This window comes from Erythrolamprus reginae, chromosome Z (genome assembly GCF_031021105.1).
Source record: "Erythrolamprus reginae isolate rEryReg1 chromosome Z, rEryReg1.hap1, whole genome shotgun sequence".
Classification (NCBI taxonomy): Eukaryota; Metazoa; Chordata; class Lepidosauria; order Squamata; family Dipsadidae; genus Erythrolamprus; species Erythrolamprus reginae.
In genome coordinates, this window is record NC_091963.1 from 135,806,974 (window position 1) to 135,827,966 (window position 20,993).

At 40.4% G+C, this 20,993-nt stretch overlaps 1 protein-coding gene across 2 annotated transcripts; it reads left to right on the forward strand.

The window, feature by feature from the left end:
- Positions 1-393: 393 nt before the first annotated feature.
- On the forward strand, positions 394-19,622 carry LOC139153303 (leukosialin-like). 2 transcript variants are annotated; one of them, XM_070727048.1, is made up of 3 exons: positions 394-471; positions 1,289-1,447; positions 14,872-19,622. In XM_070727048.1, the coding sequence occupies exon 3, from the start codon at positions 14,933-14,935 to the stop codon at positions 16,106-16,108; it is 1,176 nt and encodes a 391-aa protein (XP_070583149.1). In that variant the 5' UTR covers positions 394-471; positions 1,289-1,447; positions 14,872-14,932; the 3' UTR covers positions 16,109-19,622. The 2 variants fall into 2 exon arrangements, with proteins under 2 accessions (XP_070583149.1, XP_070583150.1); XM_070727049.1 differs by lacking the exon at positions 1,289-1,447 and having other exon boundaries at positions 428-471.
- The last annotated feature ends 1,371 nt before the right edge of the window (positions 19,623-20,993 follow it).

The window sequence follows — 20,993 nt, forward strand, 5'->3', positions numbered from 1 at the left end:
CTTCAAAAGAAAAAAATGCAAGAAAGTCCAGTTGCCTCCTGAAAAAAGCATCTTTGGGACAACCATAACTTGGATGACTGAGAATATCTACAGACTTCTAGCTGCAAGGATTATAGGCTTTTTTAAAAAATTGGAAAAGATCTCTGATCGCCTCTGCGGAACAACGATTAATCATTTTGAAACTTGCTGGGGTTCCCCCTTTTTGGCCAGCCTCAGCAGGCATGGAGGGTTGAAACTTGGGAGGCCTAAAATGTTCTCTCTCTTGCACTCACCAGGACATTGGGGAGAGTCTCTTAGCTAACCTTGTTCCCAGGAACTCAGGAGGAGAAGGGCCCGCCCTTGAGCCACGATAAGAGAAGACATGCAAGAGATGATAACAGCTTTTGGGACGTACTACTTATTTTTCTTCGACACGCTTCAGATGTACAGACACAGAGCTGCTGTTTGGTGAGCAATCAAGACTGCTGCGTGGTAAGACGGAAATATCTTCCCTCTGCTAACTCTTTGCCCCTGCCAGTTTGGGACCCACACCTGGAAACTTGGGATTGGCTGCCTGGGTGCCGCTGTTGTTCAAATATTCAGCTTCACCTGCAAAATGCAATTTCATTTGTCCATTTCGGGTCCCTCTGCTTTTATTTATTTATAGGAGCTTGTGTATTTCTGCCTACTTGCGAATGACTCACCTTCTGAATTTACGACTGAAAAACACAGGAAGTTGGCCGAAATGTACAAATAACTCTGGGTTACGTGTCGCTTTTATGCAGTTGCCTAACTTTTTGGCTTTAGTCAGAAAAGGTGGCAAAAGGCACAGGTGCTTCTGGGGCTTCTATCTATGTGCTTTGTATCTGTTTAGAAGTATTCTTTCATCCTTTGTCTAATAATAATAACAACAACAACAACAACAGAGTTGGAAGGGGTCTTCAAGATCTTCTAGTCCAACCCTCTGCTTAGGCAGGAAACCCTACTCTATTTCAGACAGATGGTTATCCAACATCTGCTTAAAAACTTCCAGTGTTGGGGCATTCACAACTTCTGGAGGCAAGCTGTTCCACTGATTAACTGTTCTGACTATCTGTCTGTCCTGGAGAGAAATCAAGAGAGGGCAATATAAGAAAAAAGAAAAAGACAGAATCTATTTTTTCAAACCCAGAATACGTTATCCAAGTCGTCAGATTGGTCCAACCGATCTGATGCTATAGAAATGGGTGGATGAACATGATTGCCAGCATTCAAAGCCACTTCCTCTATGAATATAGCAGTTGCTTCTTCTTTTTTTTACATTTTCCAGAAGCGCCACCTGCTCGGCTTCATTTACTCCTTCCTGCCCAATCAAGTGAGAACTGGGGGAAACGGAGGCAGTTGATGGTTAGCAGGCAAGAACCGTTCCTTGAAAATCCCAGGACTCCTCCTGGCCTTGTCGGAAGAAACCTAGAAGAAGGCACAGCAGGTTTGTGAGCTGGCAGTTGGGGGTGGGATGCATCTTACTTATTTAGTCCCTACAAAATGATGTGGGTGGGTGGGAAATATCAGTAGGGAATTGTTTCAGGGAGTCAAGATAAAGGAGGCGAGCATATTAGAGCAGAAAGAGGTAGGTAGGTTTTGATTGTTGTACTTCAATCAAATGCTTGGTTGCCAAATGTAGTGCCTTGATTTTGGGATTTGTAACAACCCTGCAAGGCGGATGAAGGTTCTGATCTAGCAGAGTGAATGATGTGGAATGTAAGAATCAATCAAGAGAGGTCCTCTCTAATCAAGGCCTTCTCCAATTAACTGGGCTTCGAGTCTCATCATCTAGACTAGGCTGGCACAGTATGGAGAACTTTGGTTTGGAGATAAAGTTTCCCTACATCATATCGAAAAGAGGAGATGTTAGCGGGCTGAAAAAAAATCTAAAAGGAAGCCAGTATGCAGATCAGAAGTCACTCTTCTGATCTTCTCTCAGTCTTCCAGAAGCCAGATTCATTAGAAGGGAAATTGAATCAAGGCAGATGGGAATGTGATGGCCAGAACAGGTAGTGTATGATAGGGAGGTGGAAATGGAGATGAGATTGGACTTCGTGAATATTCCGGACTGATAAGCATTGTCATGCAGATATCTCACTATTCTTCCCCTGGTAGAAATCTTGAGCCTTTAGCAGATATATCCCGTGCCCAAATCCCAGCACTAAAATTCACTAATGGTTGTGCAGTGAATAAGATGCTGCATCTGATAGAATAGAATAGAATAGAATTTTATTGGCCAAGTGTGATTGGACACACAAGGAATTTGTCTTGGTGCATATGCTCTCAGCGTACATAAAATAAAATATACATTTGTCAAGAATCATGTGGTACGACACTTAATGATTGTCATAGGGGTCAAATAAGCAATGAAGAAGCAGTATTAATAAAAATCTTAGGATATAAGCAACAAGTTACAGTCATACAGTCAACATGGGAGGAAATGGATGAAAGGAATGATGAGAAAAACTAGTAGAATAGAAGTGCAGATTTAGTAGAAAGTCTGACAGTGTTGAGGGAATTATTTGTTTAGTAGATGGGGTTTGGGTTTCCATGCAGCGAAGAACAGAGCTGCCACAAGGAAGGCGTTAGTGTTTCTACCGATTTCCTAACATCAACTCTTACAGCAACACTAGATTTTTACTTGAATCATTTCCGGCCAGCCCTACCACAGTAGAACTAAAGACACAACTTTGTCTGTTGAATGCGAAAAAAAATTGAACAGTAAAGACTGAAATAGAAATTCTCAACGGCTTTTGTTAAAAACTCTGACAGCTGAGCTCAGTTACTTTAGTAAGACTGATTATCTTGCTTCTCTGATTCCCCCCCCCCCCCCCCAATTTCCTAATGCAATGTTTCTCCACTAGTTTAAGATATGTGGACTTCAACTCCCAGTATCCTGGCTGGGGGATTCTTGGACTTAAAGTTCATAGATCTTTAAGTTACTGAGTTTGAGGAACATTATCCTAATTGCCTGTGTTTCCTTACAAGCCTCTTACTTTGCAACCTTCAAATCTGGGTGACTTTGGATCCCAGCTTTTATTGATGGAATTCCTCCAGTTGGGCCATCAAAAATCTTCCTTGTCACTCAAGAACCCTGCCATGATGGGATGGCCTAGCCTGCCACCCTGTCACCAAATCCAAGTTGCAGGAATGACAATGCTTCTTTGTGCTTTCTGCTTTGCAAGTCAGGCTAATTATCAAGCCTGACATTTAAAACATAGAAACATAGAAGACTGACGGCAGAAAAAGACCTCATGGTCCATGTAGTCTGCCCTTATATTATTTCCTGTATTTTATCTTACAATGGATATACAGTATGTTTATCCCGGGCATGTTTAAATTCAGTTACTGTGGATTTACCAACCACGTCTGCTGGAAGTTTGTTCCAAGGATCTACTACTCTTTCAGTAAAATAATATTTTCTCATGTTGCCTTTGATCTTTCCCCCAACTAACTTCAGATTGTGTCCCCTTGTTCTTGTGTTCACTTTCCTATTAAAAACACTTCCCTCCTGAACCTTATTTAACCCTTTAACATATTGAAATGTTTCGATCATGTCCCCCCTTTTCCTTCTGTCCTCCAGACTATACAGATTGAGTTCATGAAGTCTTTCCTGATACGTTTTATGCTTAAGACCTCCCACCATTCTTGCAGCCCGTCTTTTGACCCGTTCAATTTTGTCAATATCTTTTTGTAGGTGAGGTCTCCAGAACTGAACACAGTATTCCAAATGTGGTCTCACCAGCGCTCTATATAAGGGGATCACAATCTCCCTCTTCCTGCTTGTTATACCTCTAGCAAGCATCCTACTTGCTTTTCCTACTGCCCGACCACACTGCTCACCCATTTTGAGACTGTCAGAAATCACTACCCCTAAATCCTTCTCTTCTGAAGTTTGTGCTAACACAGAACTGCCAATGCAATACTCAGATTGAGGATTCCTTTTCCCCAAGTGCATTATTTTACATTTGGAAACATTAAACAACTGATGGTGTGTAGATGAAGACAAGCCATGAATACTTCAGGCCAAAATAGGGCAGTTTTCTCTTGCTGGCGGAAAAGGTCTTATATCAGTTGCTTTATCTAGTTTAGAACATGCCTGCATGTGATAATTCCTATAAGGCCGGCATCTCCCCATCTGCAACTTTGAGACTTATGGACGTCAACTCCCAGAATTCCTCAGCCAGCATAGAATAGAATTGTGGGAGTTGACATCCACAAGTCTTAAAGTTGCCAAGTTTGGGGACCCCTTTGGAGCTTGTTTGCCTCCTGGTCTTTGGATGGAGTTACCAATTGAAGATGAAATAGTAGTGGGTTTATTTTAAGAAAAATATTGGCAATGAGGCAGGTGCAAATCACGTAGTGTTTAAAATGGTATACAAGAGTTATCAAAGGAGAGCATTTTCAAAAGTCTCTACATGCTCCAGTTATGTTGTTCTGTTCCAGATTTGTCTTTCATTAATCAAATGCACTTAAAAAAAAACTTTAATGATCTACTGCAGAGTTTCAGCAGTATGGCATGGTGTATATTGCGAGATGATGCAATGATGGGGGTTTTAATGACTTTGATAAAAGTCGCAGGTTGTGGGTGTGAGGCTGCCCTAAGGACAAAAAATCCAGCATCAGTAGCCATCCAGTCTGAAGTCTGGGGAGGGATGGGGGGGACTCCGATTTGATGGTGAGCATTTTTTAAAATTAAACCTCACTTCCTAAGTAATGAGAAATTGACAGATGTCTTTTCAACATACTAGGAGCAAGCAAAGAGGAAAGTGTCTTGAGAAAGATAAACAGTTGCAACATTATGAGGTTGCTTTCTGTTTCCTTGTAATCTTGCCAAACATCTTCATCAAGTGTATAAGCACTTGAAAGTTTGTGCGCTCTCCTAGTTTTTAATTATGCCTGAAGGTTTCCTGTGGATAGCTTGGGGCTTATTTTTCTGCCCAGCTTTCTATTGTACTTTCTTAAAACAAAACTCTCCCTCTCTTTCTCCCTTTCAATCCTTCTCTCCTTCTCCCTCTCCTTCTCCCTCTCCCCTCCTCTCCTCATGCATGAAGAAAAGCCTCCAAACTCCTGAATTCTCATTCAGTTGTGTTGAGTGTGATGCTGGTAGGACATTCCCCACCCTATGAAAGAGCAAGAGCTGCAAGTCTGCCTTCAAGCTAGCCAGCACATGCTGCTATCATCTCTGTTTTCCTCCTTCAGCTTTTCCTCCAACATTCATTCATTCATTCTTCATTCATTCATTCATTCATTCAATTTAACTTCCATGCTGCCCAATCCCGAAGGACTAATGGCAGCTTATATTTATTTATTTATTTTTATTTATTTATTTTGTCCAATACACAATAATACACAATGAAGGTTATAGAGGATATAGTAGAGAAGAAATACGAGATATAGGAAAAACTATAGGACAGGGGATGGAAGGCACTCTAGTGTGCTTATGTACGCCCCTTACTGACCTCTTATGAATCTGGAGAGGTCAACCGTGGATAGTCTAAGGGTAAAATGTTGGGGGTTAGGGGATGATACTACGGAGTCCTGTAATGAGTTCCACGCTTCGACAACCCGATTACTAAAGTCATATTTTTTACAGTAAAGTTTGGGGCGGTTAATGTTAAGCTTGAATCTGTTGTGTGCTCTTGTGTTGTTGTGGTTGAAGCTGAAGTAGTCTTTGACAGGCAGGACATTGCAACATATGATCTTGTGGGCAATACTTAGATCATGTTTAAGGGGGTATTCTGTTTCGAGTAGAGGAGTGAAGGGCTCTTCTTGTGAAGTATCTGTGAACATTTTCAAGGGTGTTAATGTCTGAGATGCAATATGGGTGCCAAACACATGAGTTGTATTCGAGGATGGGTCTGGCGAAAGTTTTGTAAGCTCTGGTAAGTAGTGTGAGATTTCCAGAACAGAAGCTATGTAGGATTAGATTAACAACTCTTGAGGCCTTCTTAGTGGTGTTGTTGCAGTGGGCTTTGGCACTTAGATCTTTAGTTATTAGTATCCCAAGGTCCTTGACCAAGTGGGTATTATCTGTGATAATTTGTTTATTAGGTTTGTATTTGAAGTTCTGATTCTTTTTGACGATGTGTAGGACAGAGCATTTGCTGGTTGAGATTTAGAGTTGCCATGTGTTGGACCAGTCAGAAACTGAGTCTAGGTCTTTTTGTAGGGTAGTTGTGTTATCAGTGGTGTTGAAGAGTTTTACATCATTTTACATTTTATAACAATATAAAATACAAAAAAACAATTTTAAAAAGTTAAATATACAATTCTAACTATAAAACCCAGATTAAAACCCATAATAACCTAAACAGTCAACATGCATGCGTAGCATTCATACAATTTGGGCATGATGGTTGTTAATTCATGGCCCCTAGGCCTGCCGGCAAAGGCAGGTCTTCGTTGCTTCATGGAAATCCATTAAAGTGGGAGCAGTACGGACTGTGGGGGAAGTTGATTCCATAGAACCCGGGGTGGCAATAGGGAAGGCCTTCTCCCGTGACCTCGCCAACCTGCATTGCTTAATCGACAGGACTTGGAGGAGGCCGATTCTATGTGATCTTATAGGTCTCTGAGAGGTATGTGGCAAGAGACTCTACTGGGAGGTTGAAGGAGATGCTGGTTCAAATGGGTGAGCAGCATGAATGGCCTGGGTTTTGGTCTCCTGGGTATAAATTTTTTATTGTTTTTCCCACCTTGCAGAGATTTCAATTTACATACCTCAAATTAAAATACAATACAATACAATACACCAGGTTCACCTGGTGCACCAGTTGCGGCCCTATCTGGACCGGGAGTCACTGCTCAAAGTCACTCATGCCCTCATCACCTTTGAAGAGTGTTCAGAAACTTCAGACCGTGCAGAATGCAGCTGCGAGAGCAATCATGGGCTTCCCTAGGTATGCCCATGTTACAACAACACTCCGCAGTCTGCATTGGTTGCCGATCAACTTCCGGTCACAATTCAAAGTGTTGGCTATGACCTATAAAGCCCTTCATGGCATCGGACCAGAATATCTCCGGGACTGCCTTCTGCCGCACGAATCCCAGCGACTGGTTAGGTCCCACAGAGTTGGCCTTCTCTGGGTCACGTCGACTAAACAATGTCATTTGGCGGGACCCAGGGGAAGAGCCTTCTCCGTGGCGGCCCCGACCCTCTGGAACCAGCTCCCCCCCGAGATTAGAACTGCCCCCATCCTCCTTGCCTTTCGTAAAGTTCTTAAGACCCATCTCTGCCGTCAGGCATGGCGGAACTGAGACATCTCCCCTGGGCCTATACAGTTTATGCATGGTATGTTTGTGTGTATGTTTGCTTTTAATAATGGGTTTTTTAGTGTTTTTTAAATTATTAGATTTGTTCTTACATTGTCTTTGTTATTGTTGTGAGCCGCCCCGAGTCTACGGAGAGGGGGCGGTATACAAATCTAATAAATAGATAGATAGATAGATAGATAGATAGATAGATAGATAGATAAAATTCTTAGTCAAATTAAACAAATTTTTCAAATTATTCATCCAATTATTTTCTGGTACATATCATTCATCCTGTGCTACCTCCCTTCCAAATGCAGTCATCCGGATTTTAGATAATGTTCTTCGCTTTCATTTATATTTAAAGTGCTATAGCTATCTAAATTTCTCTTGGCTATTTGCTGTTGTTCTTAACTATGCCATCATATTTCAGTCCCTTCTTAGAAAACACATTCCTACTTTCATTTTTTTTTAAACCAAAAACCTCATTTTATCATAACTGCCCTTAACAATTGAAAATATCCAAATTTACAACTCTTTAAAAGCCCAGGAAGGAAAGAGAAAACAAAAATAAAAATAAAGAAAGAATAAAAGAGAAACGAAAAGAAAAAAGAAGATCAGAAAAGAATAGGAAAAGAAAAAACTCTATTCATATCATATCTTAATCCATACATAGGAGGAAGGGTTGTCATTAGAAATTTTAAAATACATTCCCTACTCAATTCATTTATTCCACATCAGTATGTCATTTCTACTTTAACAAATCAAAATAAATATAAATCGTTATTGCTCCATTATTTTATGCAAAAAGTATCCTCCATTAAAAACAAAAAAAAACAAAAAAGAACCAAAGTATTAATATTCTTCCCTTATCTAGATATTTTCCACTGCCGTTCTTAATATAATAATCTTCCCTAATCTATAAATTTTGGTCTCATGGAAGCTAGTAGCGCCAAGAAAGTTCTAACGGACTTCCAGTTGGTGGCAATCACTCATGATGGATTCTTTTGCCATTTATATTCATCCACCCTCGTCTTCCCTACTGGACTTCCCTTCCATAGTTCTGTCTCAAAGACAAGTCCCTCCATGTGGCTAGGATTATTTATTTATCTATCTATCTATCTATCTATCTATCTATCTATCTATCTATCTATCTATCTATCTATCTATCTATCTATCTATCTACCTACCTACCTATCTATCTATCTATCTATCTATCTATCTATTTATTTATTATTTAGATTTGTATGCCGCCCCTCTCCGAAGAACACACAGAAAACTTTACACTTATTTTGTACTGTCTTGTACTGCCTCCTTCAGAGCCGCCAAGGTCATCTTGGTGTCATTCTTTATGGTGTCCAGCCAGTGGTACTCGGGTGGCTCCTTTCCCTTTTTCCACTGGTCACTTGTGTCCTTTGCTGATTGTTCTCTCTTGTTTAATTAATCTAAGCCATTGTGTTTGGATCATTTCCTTACTACCTTACTCATCATTCATTTTTCTTAACCCTTATTCTATCGTAACTGAATGCCCCTAAAATTTTTTTTCTACATTTACTTATCTTCAAAAATGAAATATCAATTCATATTAAATATTTTACATCTTATATCTGACTAAAATTCTTTGCAATACAGGGGAAAGCAGGTATCATTCAAATTCCAAAAATTAAACACATTAAATTATTTCATTCATTATTCATTATATTATATATTCCCCTCTAATGTTACAAAAGTATCATTTTAATTTTATTTCAACAGACCTAGTTTATGCCAATTTATAATATAATATAAATAGTATTTTCCCAGAGTTATCACTTAATTGTATAGTTACTTTTAAATAATTATATTAGATTTAAATTCTTAAATGAAAACTTATTCATTATCAATAACAATATCACCATCAAGATATCTTTTCAAATAAACATTAATCATTCAAAATCCCAAATTTCCTAAGATTAACCTATTTCAACCATTGCTAATTATAATTTTTCCTCTGGAAATACCAATATGTATTTGACAATTTAAAATTTAATCCATCAGATCAAGAATATTAGTTATTAACATGCAACATATTCATAAATGTATGTATGTATGTATGTATGTATGTATGTATGTATGTATGTATGTATGTATGTATTTTTATCTATCTATCTATCTATCTATCTATCTATCTATCTATCTATCTATCTATCTATCTATCTGATTGTGTTAAATGCTGCCTCTCTCTGAGGAATTATATATAAAAATCATTACATAGTGATCAAATAATGATCAAATAATCAAATAACGATCAAACATTTTCTTTAAGATTCCATCTTCTTAATCTTAACTTCCCATTCTTTTTTTCCCTTGTAACCTTGTACCCCCAAGCTTCCCACCCTCTCTTTTTTCTTTCTATATCCTTGCTCAATTCTTTTTTTATCATTGTTAACCCCAATGTAATAATCATATTAAATTTAATCATTGGTCTGTCCATTTTCAAAATCCTCTCCCCTTTTATCTCCATCATTTTCTACACCTTCTCCTCATCTTATTCCTTTTTTTATCATTGATAATCCCAGTGTAATCATTATAACATTTAGCCTGTTTGTTCTCCAAATTATTTCCTCTTTTGTCTTTATCATTCTCTGACTCTTCATCCACCTGTTCTTCTTTTGATTCAAAAAATTCAATAGTTATACTGTCCATTCTCATAGTTCCCTTCACTTTTATCTTCATCATTGTCTGTATCTTCTTCCACCTGTGTTTTTTCCTTCTGGTTTCTCCTCCACATTGCTGCTTTGTTTTTTACTTCTTAAAATCAAGTTATCAAAGTCCTCACTGCATTCCAAAGCTTCCTTAATTGCTGCTTTAAGTCTATCTTCACATTCCATGAAGCATCTCTTTAAATCTTAAAAATAATCCTTTAAAAAGGTTTTTCTGAAGAAAACATCTATATTCCAAAAGTGTACCATTCAGCAGTCTTAAATATCAATCCAGCTGCCAGCAATTATCTGTCTCAGAACCCAAAATAGTCCTGGTGCTCCCAATCCAAGGTCAGCAGCAGTCTAAATACAGTATCCACCAAAATTTTCCAGAATAATAATTCCTCCAGACAACAGCTGGCACTCTTTACTGGCTCTCCAAGTCCATTCTTCCTGCTAGTTAATATGCTAAACTATTTTAAATCAGTTCATATTAATTCAGAAAATTCTTAGTTTAAAATTGATTCAGTATAACATTACCCCAAGAGTTCTCAAAGGGTGGGCTTTAATTACTGCTTTCTTTAGAATTTTTTTTCTTCTATAGCCTTCTGTTCTAAATAGCTGTTTCTATTATTATTATTATTTTGGTAGTTCTTTTATTCCCATTTTAATCTTTTTTTTAAAAGTCCCAAATCTTCTCATTGGCATGCTAACTCACCAGTTCAACATATGCTCTCCAACTCGTCTTAAGTTTCTTTCCAGATGACTTCCAATTCAAAATTCCAACCGATCAGTCTGTTTGTGGCCTCCGTGGCTTGGATTGCTTGTAGCAAGCCGTTTTCCGATGCAGCTAGTCAGGAGCTCTTTATTGGCTCCTGGGAGGATTACAGTCCCCTCCCAGATCTCTGATGGTGTCTCTCTTCTTACCACCCCTCCAGGGTGGTTCTGACCCAGTTCTAATCGAACCGTTTTCCCAGGCGACATAGATATCTGGATTCCCCAGTGGAGCATGGGGAACTCCATGTCGCCATGGTGCTTGGCCATGCCCTCTCCCTTTCCTAGTATGATGGGATTGCTTATTAGCATTCTATAACTATCACTGTTGTACCTCATGATTCTTGACAAATGTATATTTTTCTTTTATGTACACTAGAGAGCATATGCACCAAACACAAATTTCTTGTGTGTCCAATCACACTTGGCCAATAAAGAATTCTATTCTATTCTATATTCTATATTCTATATTCTATATTCTATATTCTATATTCTATATTCTACATTCTACATTCTACATTCTACATTCTACATTCTATATATTCCATATTCCATATTCCATATTCCATAGTCCATAGTCCACAGTCCACAGTCCACAGTCCATATTCTATTCTTATTCTATTCAAAAACACCTTTTTCAAAAGGCAACATGGCTATGTATTTTTTTTTCTTGAGGAAGAAATGTTTTCCCTTGAAGAAAAAAACCTCTTCTTATGTCTTTTCCTAAAAGAAAAAAATTGAAAGCACATTAAAAAAAATTGTGTGTGTGTGTGTGTGTGTCAAGCATGTGTAAGATAACATATATAAGTATAAACATGTTAATGGATACATGAAATGGATGCAAATAAGTGGGGATATTAAGACAGGAACAGTAGGCACAATGGTGTACTCATGTGCACATTTGAGACATTTCCACCAATAGGCGAACATAATCAAGCAGGCATGTCAAACTCCATTTCATTGAAGGCTGCATCAGGGTTGTAATTTGTCCTGCGGTGGTCCATGAGGGCGTGGCCAGGGTGGGTGTGGCCAGGGAAGCCTAGGCTCTGTTTTCACTGGGCGAGGGTTGCAGGAGGCCATCATGGCCGACAATGGGGTAGTTTTCACTGGTATAGGCATTACGGGCTGGTCCTTCACTGTTTCCAGGGCAGGCCTGTGGGCCAGATCTAAGCACCCTACAGGCCAGATCCAGCCTGCGGGCCATGAGTTTGATACCCAGCAATGAAGAAATAACTCCACATGTTGTTCTTCATTCATTGGGCCTTGCAGGTATTCATTATGTGCTCACTCAAAGGACAAGGAACAAAAAGACAAAGGAACTAAAGTTTTTTTTAAAAAAAACACACACACACTCTTTCAGAAGAAAAGTTGTGTTAGCCCTGGCTTCCAACGGATGTTATTATCACTGGGTGAAAAATACTTGCTAAACTTCATTATTTCCTCACATTTTACATAGGACAAATGTAAACTGTATCTGCTATTGCCACCTAGTGGTCAAAAGGCAAACTATTCTTGTAGGGTATGTGGCATCCACAGGGTTGCAGGTTGGCTATCAGATCAAGAGTGACATGGAGAGGGACTAAACACCAAGCAGTGTTCCATTTTACAGATGTAACCACTGGTGACTAATTATATTGGCTTTATAAAGCTGAGTTCTGCACCCCTTGCCACATCGAGAATCCCTGTCCTTCTGTCCTGTTATCCTTTTTATCACTTCTTTATACTTTGTTACATTAATACAAATTATAACTCTATACATTTGACAAATACAATAAATACTGTACTGCAGGCCACTGAAGCTGACGGTAGGTCTGTAGGTCAGAGGTTCAAATCTCATCACCGGCTCAAGGTTGACTCAGCCTTCCATCCTTCCGAGGTGGGTAAAATGAGGACCCGGATTGTGGGGGCAATAGGCTGGCTCTGTTAAAAAGGGCTATTGCTAACAGGTTGTAAGCCGCCCCGAGTTTAAGGAGAAGGGCGGCATAAAAATTGAAAAAATAAAATAAATAAAATAAAATAAAATAAAATAAAATAAAATAAAATAAATAAGATAAGATAAGATAAGATAAAATAAAATAAAATAAAATAAAATAAAATAAAATAAATTAAATTAAATTAAATTAAATTAAATTAAATTAAATTAAATTAAATTAAAATAAATAAAATAAAATAAAATAAAATAATAAAATAAAATAAAATAAAATAAAATAAAATAAAATAAAATAAAATAAAATAAAATAAAATAAAATAAAATAAATAAAATAAAATAAAATAAAATAAAAAGAATAACAGAGTTCAGAAGCTTTTCTGCAGAACTCCCAATTCACGCAGACCTGTGGATGATTCCCTTCTCACCAGCAGTGATGAAACATGGCTTTAAGTCATCTGAAGAGAGGATCTCCTGTCCTTTGCTTTGAGATTACAGTTCTGCTCTTGAGCTGCCTGCTCACAATATCTATTTTTATTGCGAGATTTTGGAATGTATTCTCTCAGGCTGAACTGTGAGTTGTGAATCATCGGCAAGGTGTCTCTTCTTCAGCAAACACAAATGACACGGAACTAAAGAGAGGTAAATATACCTTTGGACCATCAGGAGCAGGGGTGTGCTACTACCCGGAAGGAGGGGGGACGCAGTGGGGAAGCGAAAATGGAGCTCCACCCCAGAGCACCCAATTTGCACTGAAAGACGTTGAAAGAAAATGCAGGGCGTCCTGCTTAAGCCACACCCACAGTGTGGTAGTAAAAATTTAAGTAGCCCTTCACTGATCAGGGGTAAGAGTGAGTAGAGGGGCATCAAAAAATTCGAGCGGGAATGAGATGGTACTAGCAATTCCTCATCTCTACTACCATATGTATGCCACCTACGGTCTGACCTAATCCTAGTACACAAAATTATCTGCTGCAACATTCTACCTGCCAATGACTACTTCAGCTTCAACCACAATAATACATGGCCAAACAATAGATACAAACTCAAGTTGGTAGATCCTTGGAAGTAGTAGATGCTTGGAACAAACGTCCGGCAGACGTGGTTGGTAAATCCACAGTAACTGAATTTAAACATGCCTGGGATAAACATATATCCATCCTAAGATAAAATACAGGAAATAGTATAAGTGCAGACTAGATGGACCATGAGTTCTTTTTCTGCTGTCAATCTTCTATGTTTCTATGTAAATCACTCCAAACTCGATAGCAGAAAATAGGACTTCAGCAATGGAGTGGTCATTGCCTGGAATGTACTACCTGACTCCGTTGTTACTTCATCAACCCCCTATGGCTTCAACCTTAAACTGTTTACCATGGACCTCACCCCATTCTTAAGAGGTCTGTAGGGAGCGTGCATAAGCGAACCAGCGTGCCTACTGTCCCTGTCTTACTATTCTCATTTATTTGTACTCTATATTTACTGTATTCTGTTGTGGTTGGCTTGCATCCGGCTCCTTTGGTCATGGACTTTGAAGAGAATGAACCGGATCCATCTGGGTATCATAGGCCAGTGTGTTTACCAGAGGAATTGGAAAGTTAGAGTAAGGGAGAGTTAGGACCTGGGGAATCCCCAGAGACTGCAGAACCCCCGGCTGTGGTAATGTTTGAGTCAGATGAGGAGGGGAATATTGTGGACCCAATATTAGGTGCTAGGGTAAGAAGAATGCGATGGAGACAAGAATATCTCTGGCAACATAGATCTAGGCATTGAATACTTCTATGCACAGCTTGTCATCACTGATAGTATAAAAGGGACAATTATGGGAAACCTTGATGCAGAAGTTCAACGTTCCTATAGAGAAAAAGAAAGCTAGTAGCCGAAGAGTCTCTCTTAAATCCTTCTGCAATCCTGAAATCCTGGTTTTTGAAGGCGGTTGTGTGTACCTGCCAACACCGAAAACTAATGACTTGAATTTATTACTATTCATGTTTATACTTATATCTGTTATCTTATGTTTGACTTGCAATGTAGATGGAAATCATATCTTGGGATATGGGTCCCCATATATTCCAGGCATATAAAGAGTCCTTGGGTTAAAAGTGCCAGTTTAGTCCATTTCCCTTCTCAGATTGAAACTTTCAAGTCGTTCTACAGTTTTGCTCCTTCTGTCTTAATCGTACAATTTTTCTGGAAATTTCTCTTACAAACTTGTCCTGGTTTTGTTCCCAGGGTCTTCTCAGTCTTGACGTATTCCACACCGAGAGAGCCTGGGCTCTGGAATTCTGCTCCCATGGAAAAATCAAGATCCTTGTTCCAGCACGTGACTGGCCACAAAATGCTCTTTGTTGTCTTCCTACTTTTCCCCACAAATATTCTTGCAGAGAATGCAGCAAATGTGACCACCAGCGTAGAAACAGCAGCCAAAGAAAATATAATCAACTCAACTTACCCAGCATCTTCTAAGACCAATGCTAATATTTCTACAACCTCACTTTCTGATGCCACAACACCTACAATTCTCAGCAGAATTTTGAGCACTTCGAAGCAACCATCAGTATCCTTGGAAACAGCGCCTCCAGTCTCAAAACAGGAACTTCAGTCTGTCAATGCCGCGAACCAGACTGTCCAAGAAGACACTTCCCCCACTGTTCCAAGTAAAGACACGGTCTCTACTGAAAAACACCACCCTCATACAGAAGCAGCAGAGGCACAAGGCTCCAAACTGCCTCCTGTTCAGAAGGAAGTCCCCTCTGGAACGACTGCCACACCACTCTTGGACAGCGAGACTGTATCTTCTCCAACAGAGGATTTGGGAACCAGGTCCCAAAAGAGATTCTCTGAGCAATCGTCAAGTGCAGTTGCCCACCTAGGAACAACAAAGAGCACAGAACAAAAAGAGGGCAACCTACCACCACATCAAGCTGTCCCAGGATTAACTCAGACCACTGAGACTGCCACCCACTATACGTATACCAAGGGTACACCGAATGGATTATCTGATAAAAGCTCCTCGGGGAAGACCCTTGTTATCATCATTGTGGTCATTGTTTTGGCCATCCTGCTGTTTGTAGTCCTCCTACTTGTCCTGTACCTTAGGCGCCGCCGTCACTCGGGCTCCACCAGCTTCAATTCCCCAGAATGGGCTGGACAAGCGACGTTGCCAGATGACACGGGCTTGGATAAGGATGTGGAGCAGCAGGCGGGGTCTGTAGGGGAAGGGGAAACCCGGCGTGGGACTCTGGTGACCTTCTTCGGGAAGCGTCAGTCTAGGGTCCCTTCCGTAGCTATGGAAGATGTCAACGGGAAAGGGAGCAAAGAGGAATCAGAGCAGCTGCTTTCAGAGAAGGTTGAGACAAGGTCTCCTTCAGAGGCGGTTGGGGATGCCAATGGCAAAGTATCAGAGCCCCTTAAGGGATCTCCCCAGAGGTCCCCAGACTCCAATCAGCAAGGTGAAAGTTCTTCCTAAATAGGGCCTTCTTTGTTTTTCCTTGAAGATGTTTCGCTTCTCATCCAAGAAGCTTCTTCAGTTGAGTTTAGATAAGAAGCGAAACAAAAGGAAAAAGAAAGTCCAGTTGCCTTCTGGGACAACCCTGACTCAGATAACTGAGAATCTCCATAGACATTCCCCTTATATCAGACTTCCTCCTAAATCAAAAGTTCCGGCTCTGCGGGATGGTGGAGGAGGGGTGGAGAGGAGATGGTTGAGAGCACACGCAGCATGCACACATGTCACCAATGTTCACATATGTGGTGGTGTGCACATGTGCGCGCACTCACCCGCCACTTCCATGGCCCAGTTCTGAATGGCTCAAGGCTCAATAGTTGAGGACCTCTGTCTTAAATAGTGATCAGAAGATAGATTAACCTCTTAAGGCTCTTCTGGAGGGGACCATTTTTAGGATTATATAGACATAGTTTGGTATTTCTTATTATCCTACAGCACGGGTGTCAAACTCGGCGCATCATGTAACGTTGATGTCATGTGACGTATCGTGACCTTTCCCCCTTCACGGAGCTGGGGTGGACGTGGCCTGTGTGTGATTCATCCAGCCCACAAGTCAACAGTTTGACACCTCTGTCCTGTAGGATAGATGAATGTTATCTCCTCTATACCAGGGGCCTGCAAGAGCCATTTGGATCATTCCCACAGAAAAAAAAACCACCAGGAGCCACAAAACCTGGGTGGGTGTGGCCAAACTCAATGTCACTCACTCCCACTTAGTCATATGACCACCACCCCAGCTATGCCTACTCAAATTTTGTGGCCCTCTGTTTTTTCTTTTCTATGGGAAACAGGTATGTCTCTCTCCCTCCCTCCCTCCCCACTCTCTCTTTCAACCTCTTTCTCTCCCCCTCTCTCTACCTCCCTCTCTCCCACTCTACCTTTCTCCTCTCTTTTCCCCTCCCTCTCACTCCTTCCTGTCTCCTTTTCTTTCTCCCTCTCTTTCAGCAGAGGTTGTGAACGCCCCATCAAAAGGAAATTGAACTGCCATCTGGTTGGGGTGGTGCAGAGTTTGCTGCTTGAGCAGGGGGTTGGGCTTGATGACCTGCAAGGTCCCTTTCAACTCTAATAATAATAAATAAATAATAAATAAAATGTCCAGTCATAGTCATTAAAAATCATAGAAGTTGTATTTTATCCTTTACAGAGAGGATCATGGAGTTTAGGAGAAAATATTGTAATATAAATTGTCAAATGAAGGATAAATAGCAAGGCGTGGATTGTTGTGTTACAGGTTTTATAAATCCTTATCAGGATTTTAGGGGGAATTCTCTCTCTCTCTCTCTCTTCCTCCTTCTCCCCCAATCCCATTTCCCAACCCCCAAACCCAGGGAATAACTGTAAGGACGTTTGGTCACGTTCTTTCTGTCTTTCATGCAAAAATAAACCTTGTATTACAAAAGGAATGGAGGCACAAGAGGGATATGGGGAGACGCGCCCCAGCTGGGGTGGAGAAAGTTACGCATCTCCCCAGATTCCTGCCTTCATAGCTGCTTGCTGCTTTTGTACTTTAAGCTTAGCATGGAAAAAAGTCTCCCAACAAGGGCAGGAAAAAGAGGCAAGTGGAGGGGCGCTTTACTTCCGCTCTGGAACACAGAGCGAATCTCCACCCGCCACTGTCGCCATTTTCTTCTCAGAACAGTCGAGGAGTGAGCGGGAGGGGAGTGGCCACCTAGTGGTGGGATCATCTGATAGGCAGTCGCAGGAGAGGGCCCAAAAAGTAGCATGTGGCTCTAGAGCCGCACGTTGCCGACTCCAGCTCTATAATCTGAGCATACTCTGTTCATATGTGAGGGATAAATGAAGATGGAGGAGTGAGAGATTTCTGTGCCTCGGCTTCTCTTCTGAAAGCCCTCTGCATCTCCATTTCTTTATTATACTAAACCACAGGTGTATAGCAGACCCAAAAGCAGAAACATTGGTCCAGCCCTGTTTCACCAAGAATCCCCCCCACCATTTCCCCTCTCTTCTTTTAGAGGATAAAATGATCGATGGGAGGTTGGATCGTTAACAAATTTCCAGGTGAGGGCAGTGAGGGGTTGTACCTGAAGAATAATGAGCATTTTTCAGGCTTTGAGTCTGGATTGTAGAAATAATAGTCTTGATCACCATCGCTGGAAAGAAAGTACATTAACAAAAATTCTGTTTGCTACTTTTTAAAATAATGATACTGCAAATTGCTTGGCTGATTCATGCTCTGAAGTGAATGGCTTTTATGCCATTAGGAATATACTAAGTAGATTGTTTTTATTAACTCAGATTTTATTAACTAAGTTTTTTTTTCTTTGTATCTGCTCTCTGAGAATATCTACAAAGGAAAAGCTTTATGTGGGCATCCCCAAAGAGCTGATACAGCTATCAGTAAGAACCTTTGTAGGTTTAAATACTTTTATTTAATTCAGAAACCTTTCCAATTATTCTGCTGTGCATTGTCCTCCAAATGTACCAAGTTTAAAACAGTCAGAGGAGAGGGAAGTCTCTTTTTAAAAAGGCTTCCTTTCTAAAAAGTCTTTGGATGAACATAAAGACAAAATGGAAATATCTAGTAGGCACAATGTATAAAATGTATAAATACAAGAGTTTAAATTTTGAATTATATTATGAACATACATTAAGTAGGAAATAGCATTATGCTTTGCCTGTCCTTGCTCATTTATCAAAGGTTTGTTTCGGTAGGTTCCAGTGGATTTCAGAAAATTTAGCACGTTAAACTAATTTATCTTATTATATAACTTTTACTTAAATTTTCCTAGAGTAATAACATTTAATCCTGAATATTTTGATGCTGAATCATTTCAGAGAAACTATTAACAAAGAGCTAATTAATAAATACAAAGTCCTTGATTTATGACTGTTCAATTAGCAATGGTTCAAAGTTATGCATTGGAAAAAGTTATTTAAATCGTACTTACACTTACGACCATCGTACCACCCGCCACATTTATGTGATCACAATTTGAGCATTTGCCAAATTTGCATTTATAACCAGTTCAGCATCCTGTGGTCATAGGATTGCAATCTACTAGTTTGTTTCCAGCAAAAAGCACCCTTGGGTAGATTTGCTTAATGACTGCATGTTTCACATAATGACCATCATAAAAATTATTGCAAAGCTGGGTCTGACTCGACTTACAACAGCAACATCTTAATGATGGAGATTCCAGTTCTATTTCGTGATCATACCTTTAGATAAACAATGGGCAGAAATTGCAATGCCATTCTATGGCTGAGCTATTGGGAATAAGTCTCATTAATTTGAATGAGATTTTACTCTGCATAAGAGTGTTTGAAATTGCTATCTGAAAAAACCAACCACTTGTCTCATTAGCCAAGTCTTAACATATTATAGAGCCGGAAGTTTAAGATGTGTGGACCAACTCCCAGAATTCCCTTCTGGGAATTGATCTGCACTATTGAGAAATATTTCCTCAAATGCTCATAGATTTTAATAAAGATGTTTCGCCAGATTGCAAGAAAATGTTCCTTTTCCTCACTCTTCATTTATCTTTGCTCCTGTGAGCCCAAAATTAGAAGGTCAACCATTTGTTTTCTGAAAAAGAGTAGGAAGGCATTCTCATTTGTTTTCGAAAACAAGGGGAAATTTGCACAGAGGCAGTTTGTGATGGGCTGGGCCAGGGGAACCAGGGTTGAATAACTGTTACAGACTAATAAATAACCCAGGCCTTGTGAAACTAAGTTAAAATTCTCTCAAGTCGAGGTAGGCCAGGGTTGAAATTCAGCAGGTTCTGACAGGTTCTGGAGAATTGGGAGTGGAAATTTGGAGTGGTTCGGAGAACCGGCAAATGCCACCGCTGCCTGGCCCCAGAGTGGGGTGGGAATGGAGATTTCGCAGTATCCTTCCCCTGCTATGCCCACCAAGCCACGGCCAGAGAACCAGTAGGGAAAACTTTTGAATTTCATCCCTGAGGAAAACTCTAGGTTAGTGATGGTGAACCTTTTTTCCCTTGGTTGCCAAAAGTGTGTCTGTGCATGGTATCGCTTATGGGCGAGTGCCCACACCCATAATTCAATGCCTGGGGAGGGCGAAAACACCTTCCCTCACCCACCCACCCCCGAGGCCCTCTGGAGGCCAGAAACAGCCTATTTCCCAACTTCTGGTGGGCCCAGTAGGCTTGTGTTTTGACTTCCCCAGGTACCAAAGGCTTCCCTGGAGCTGGGGGAGGGTAGAAATGTCCTCCCCCATCTCCCCAGAGGCTCTCTGGAAGCCAAAAATGCCCTCCCAGAGCCTCTGTGAGTCAAAAATCAGCTGAATGGCACACACCTGCCCATTGGAGCTGAGTTAGGGCAACCGCTTGCGTGCCAGCAGATATGCTACCTGTGGCACCCATGCCATAGGTTCACCATCACTGCTCTAGGTCAGTGTTTCCCAACCTTGGCAACTTGAAGATATTTGGACTTCAACTCCCAGCATTCGCTGGCTGGGGAATTCTGGGAGTTGAAGTCCAGATATCTTCAAGTTGCCAAGGTTGGGAAACACTGCTCTAGGTGCTTTTATGGATGTGTTCCTATAATTTTCTTGGCAGAAACATAGTCATGATTTGGCATTGTCTTCTTCCCGGGGTTAGCTTGTAGCCCTGATACTGCCTGCAATTTTCTCATTTCAGGACAAAGCAGCTCAACCCTGCTTAGCCAGAGAGAAGGTTGACCAGAAATATTATCACCTGCTCAAACTCTGTGGAAACTATTTTTTTTCTAATACAACTTTCAGTCTTCAAGTTAATCATGTCACACTCGTTCAAAACAACCAAGTATGGAATGTTTGCTGTCTCCTTTTAAAAATAAAATGTGAGGGAATTTAATATGAAGGCTGGCTTAATTTCTGAGCTTT

Bases quoted from the DNA above. Each gene is read 5' to 3' on its own strand.
- LOC139153303 (XM_070727048.1), top strand. From the start codon at position 14,933: ATGGAAAAATCAAGATCCTTGTTCCAGCACGTGACTGGCCACAAAATG.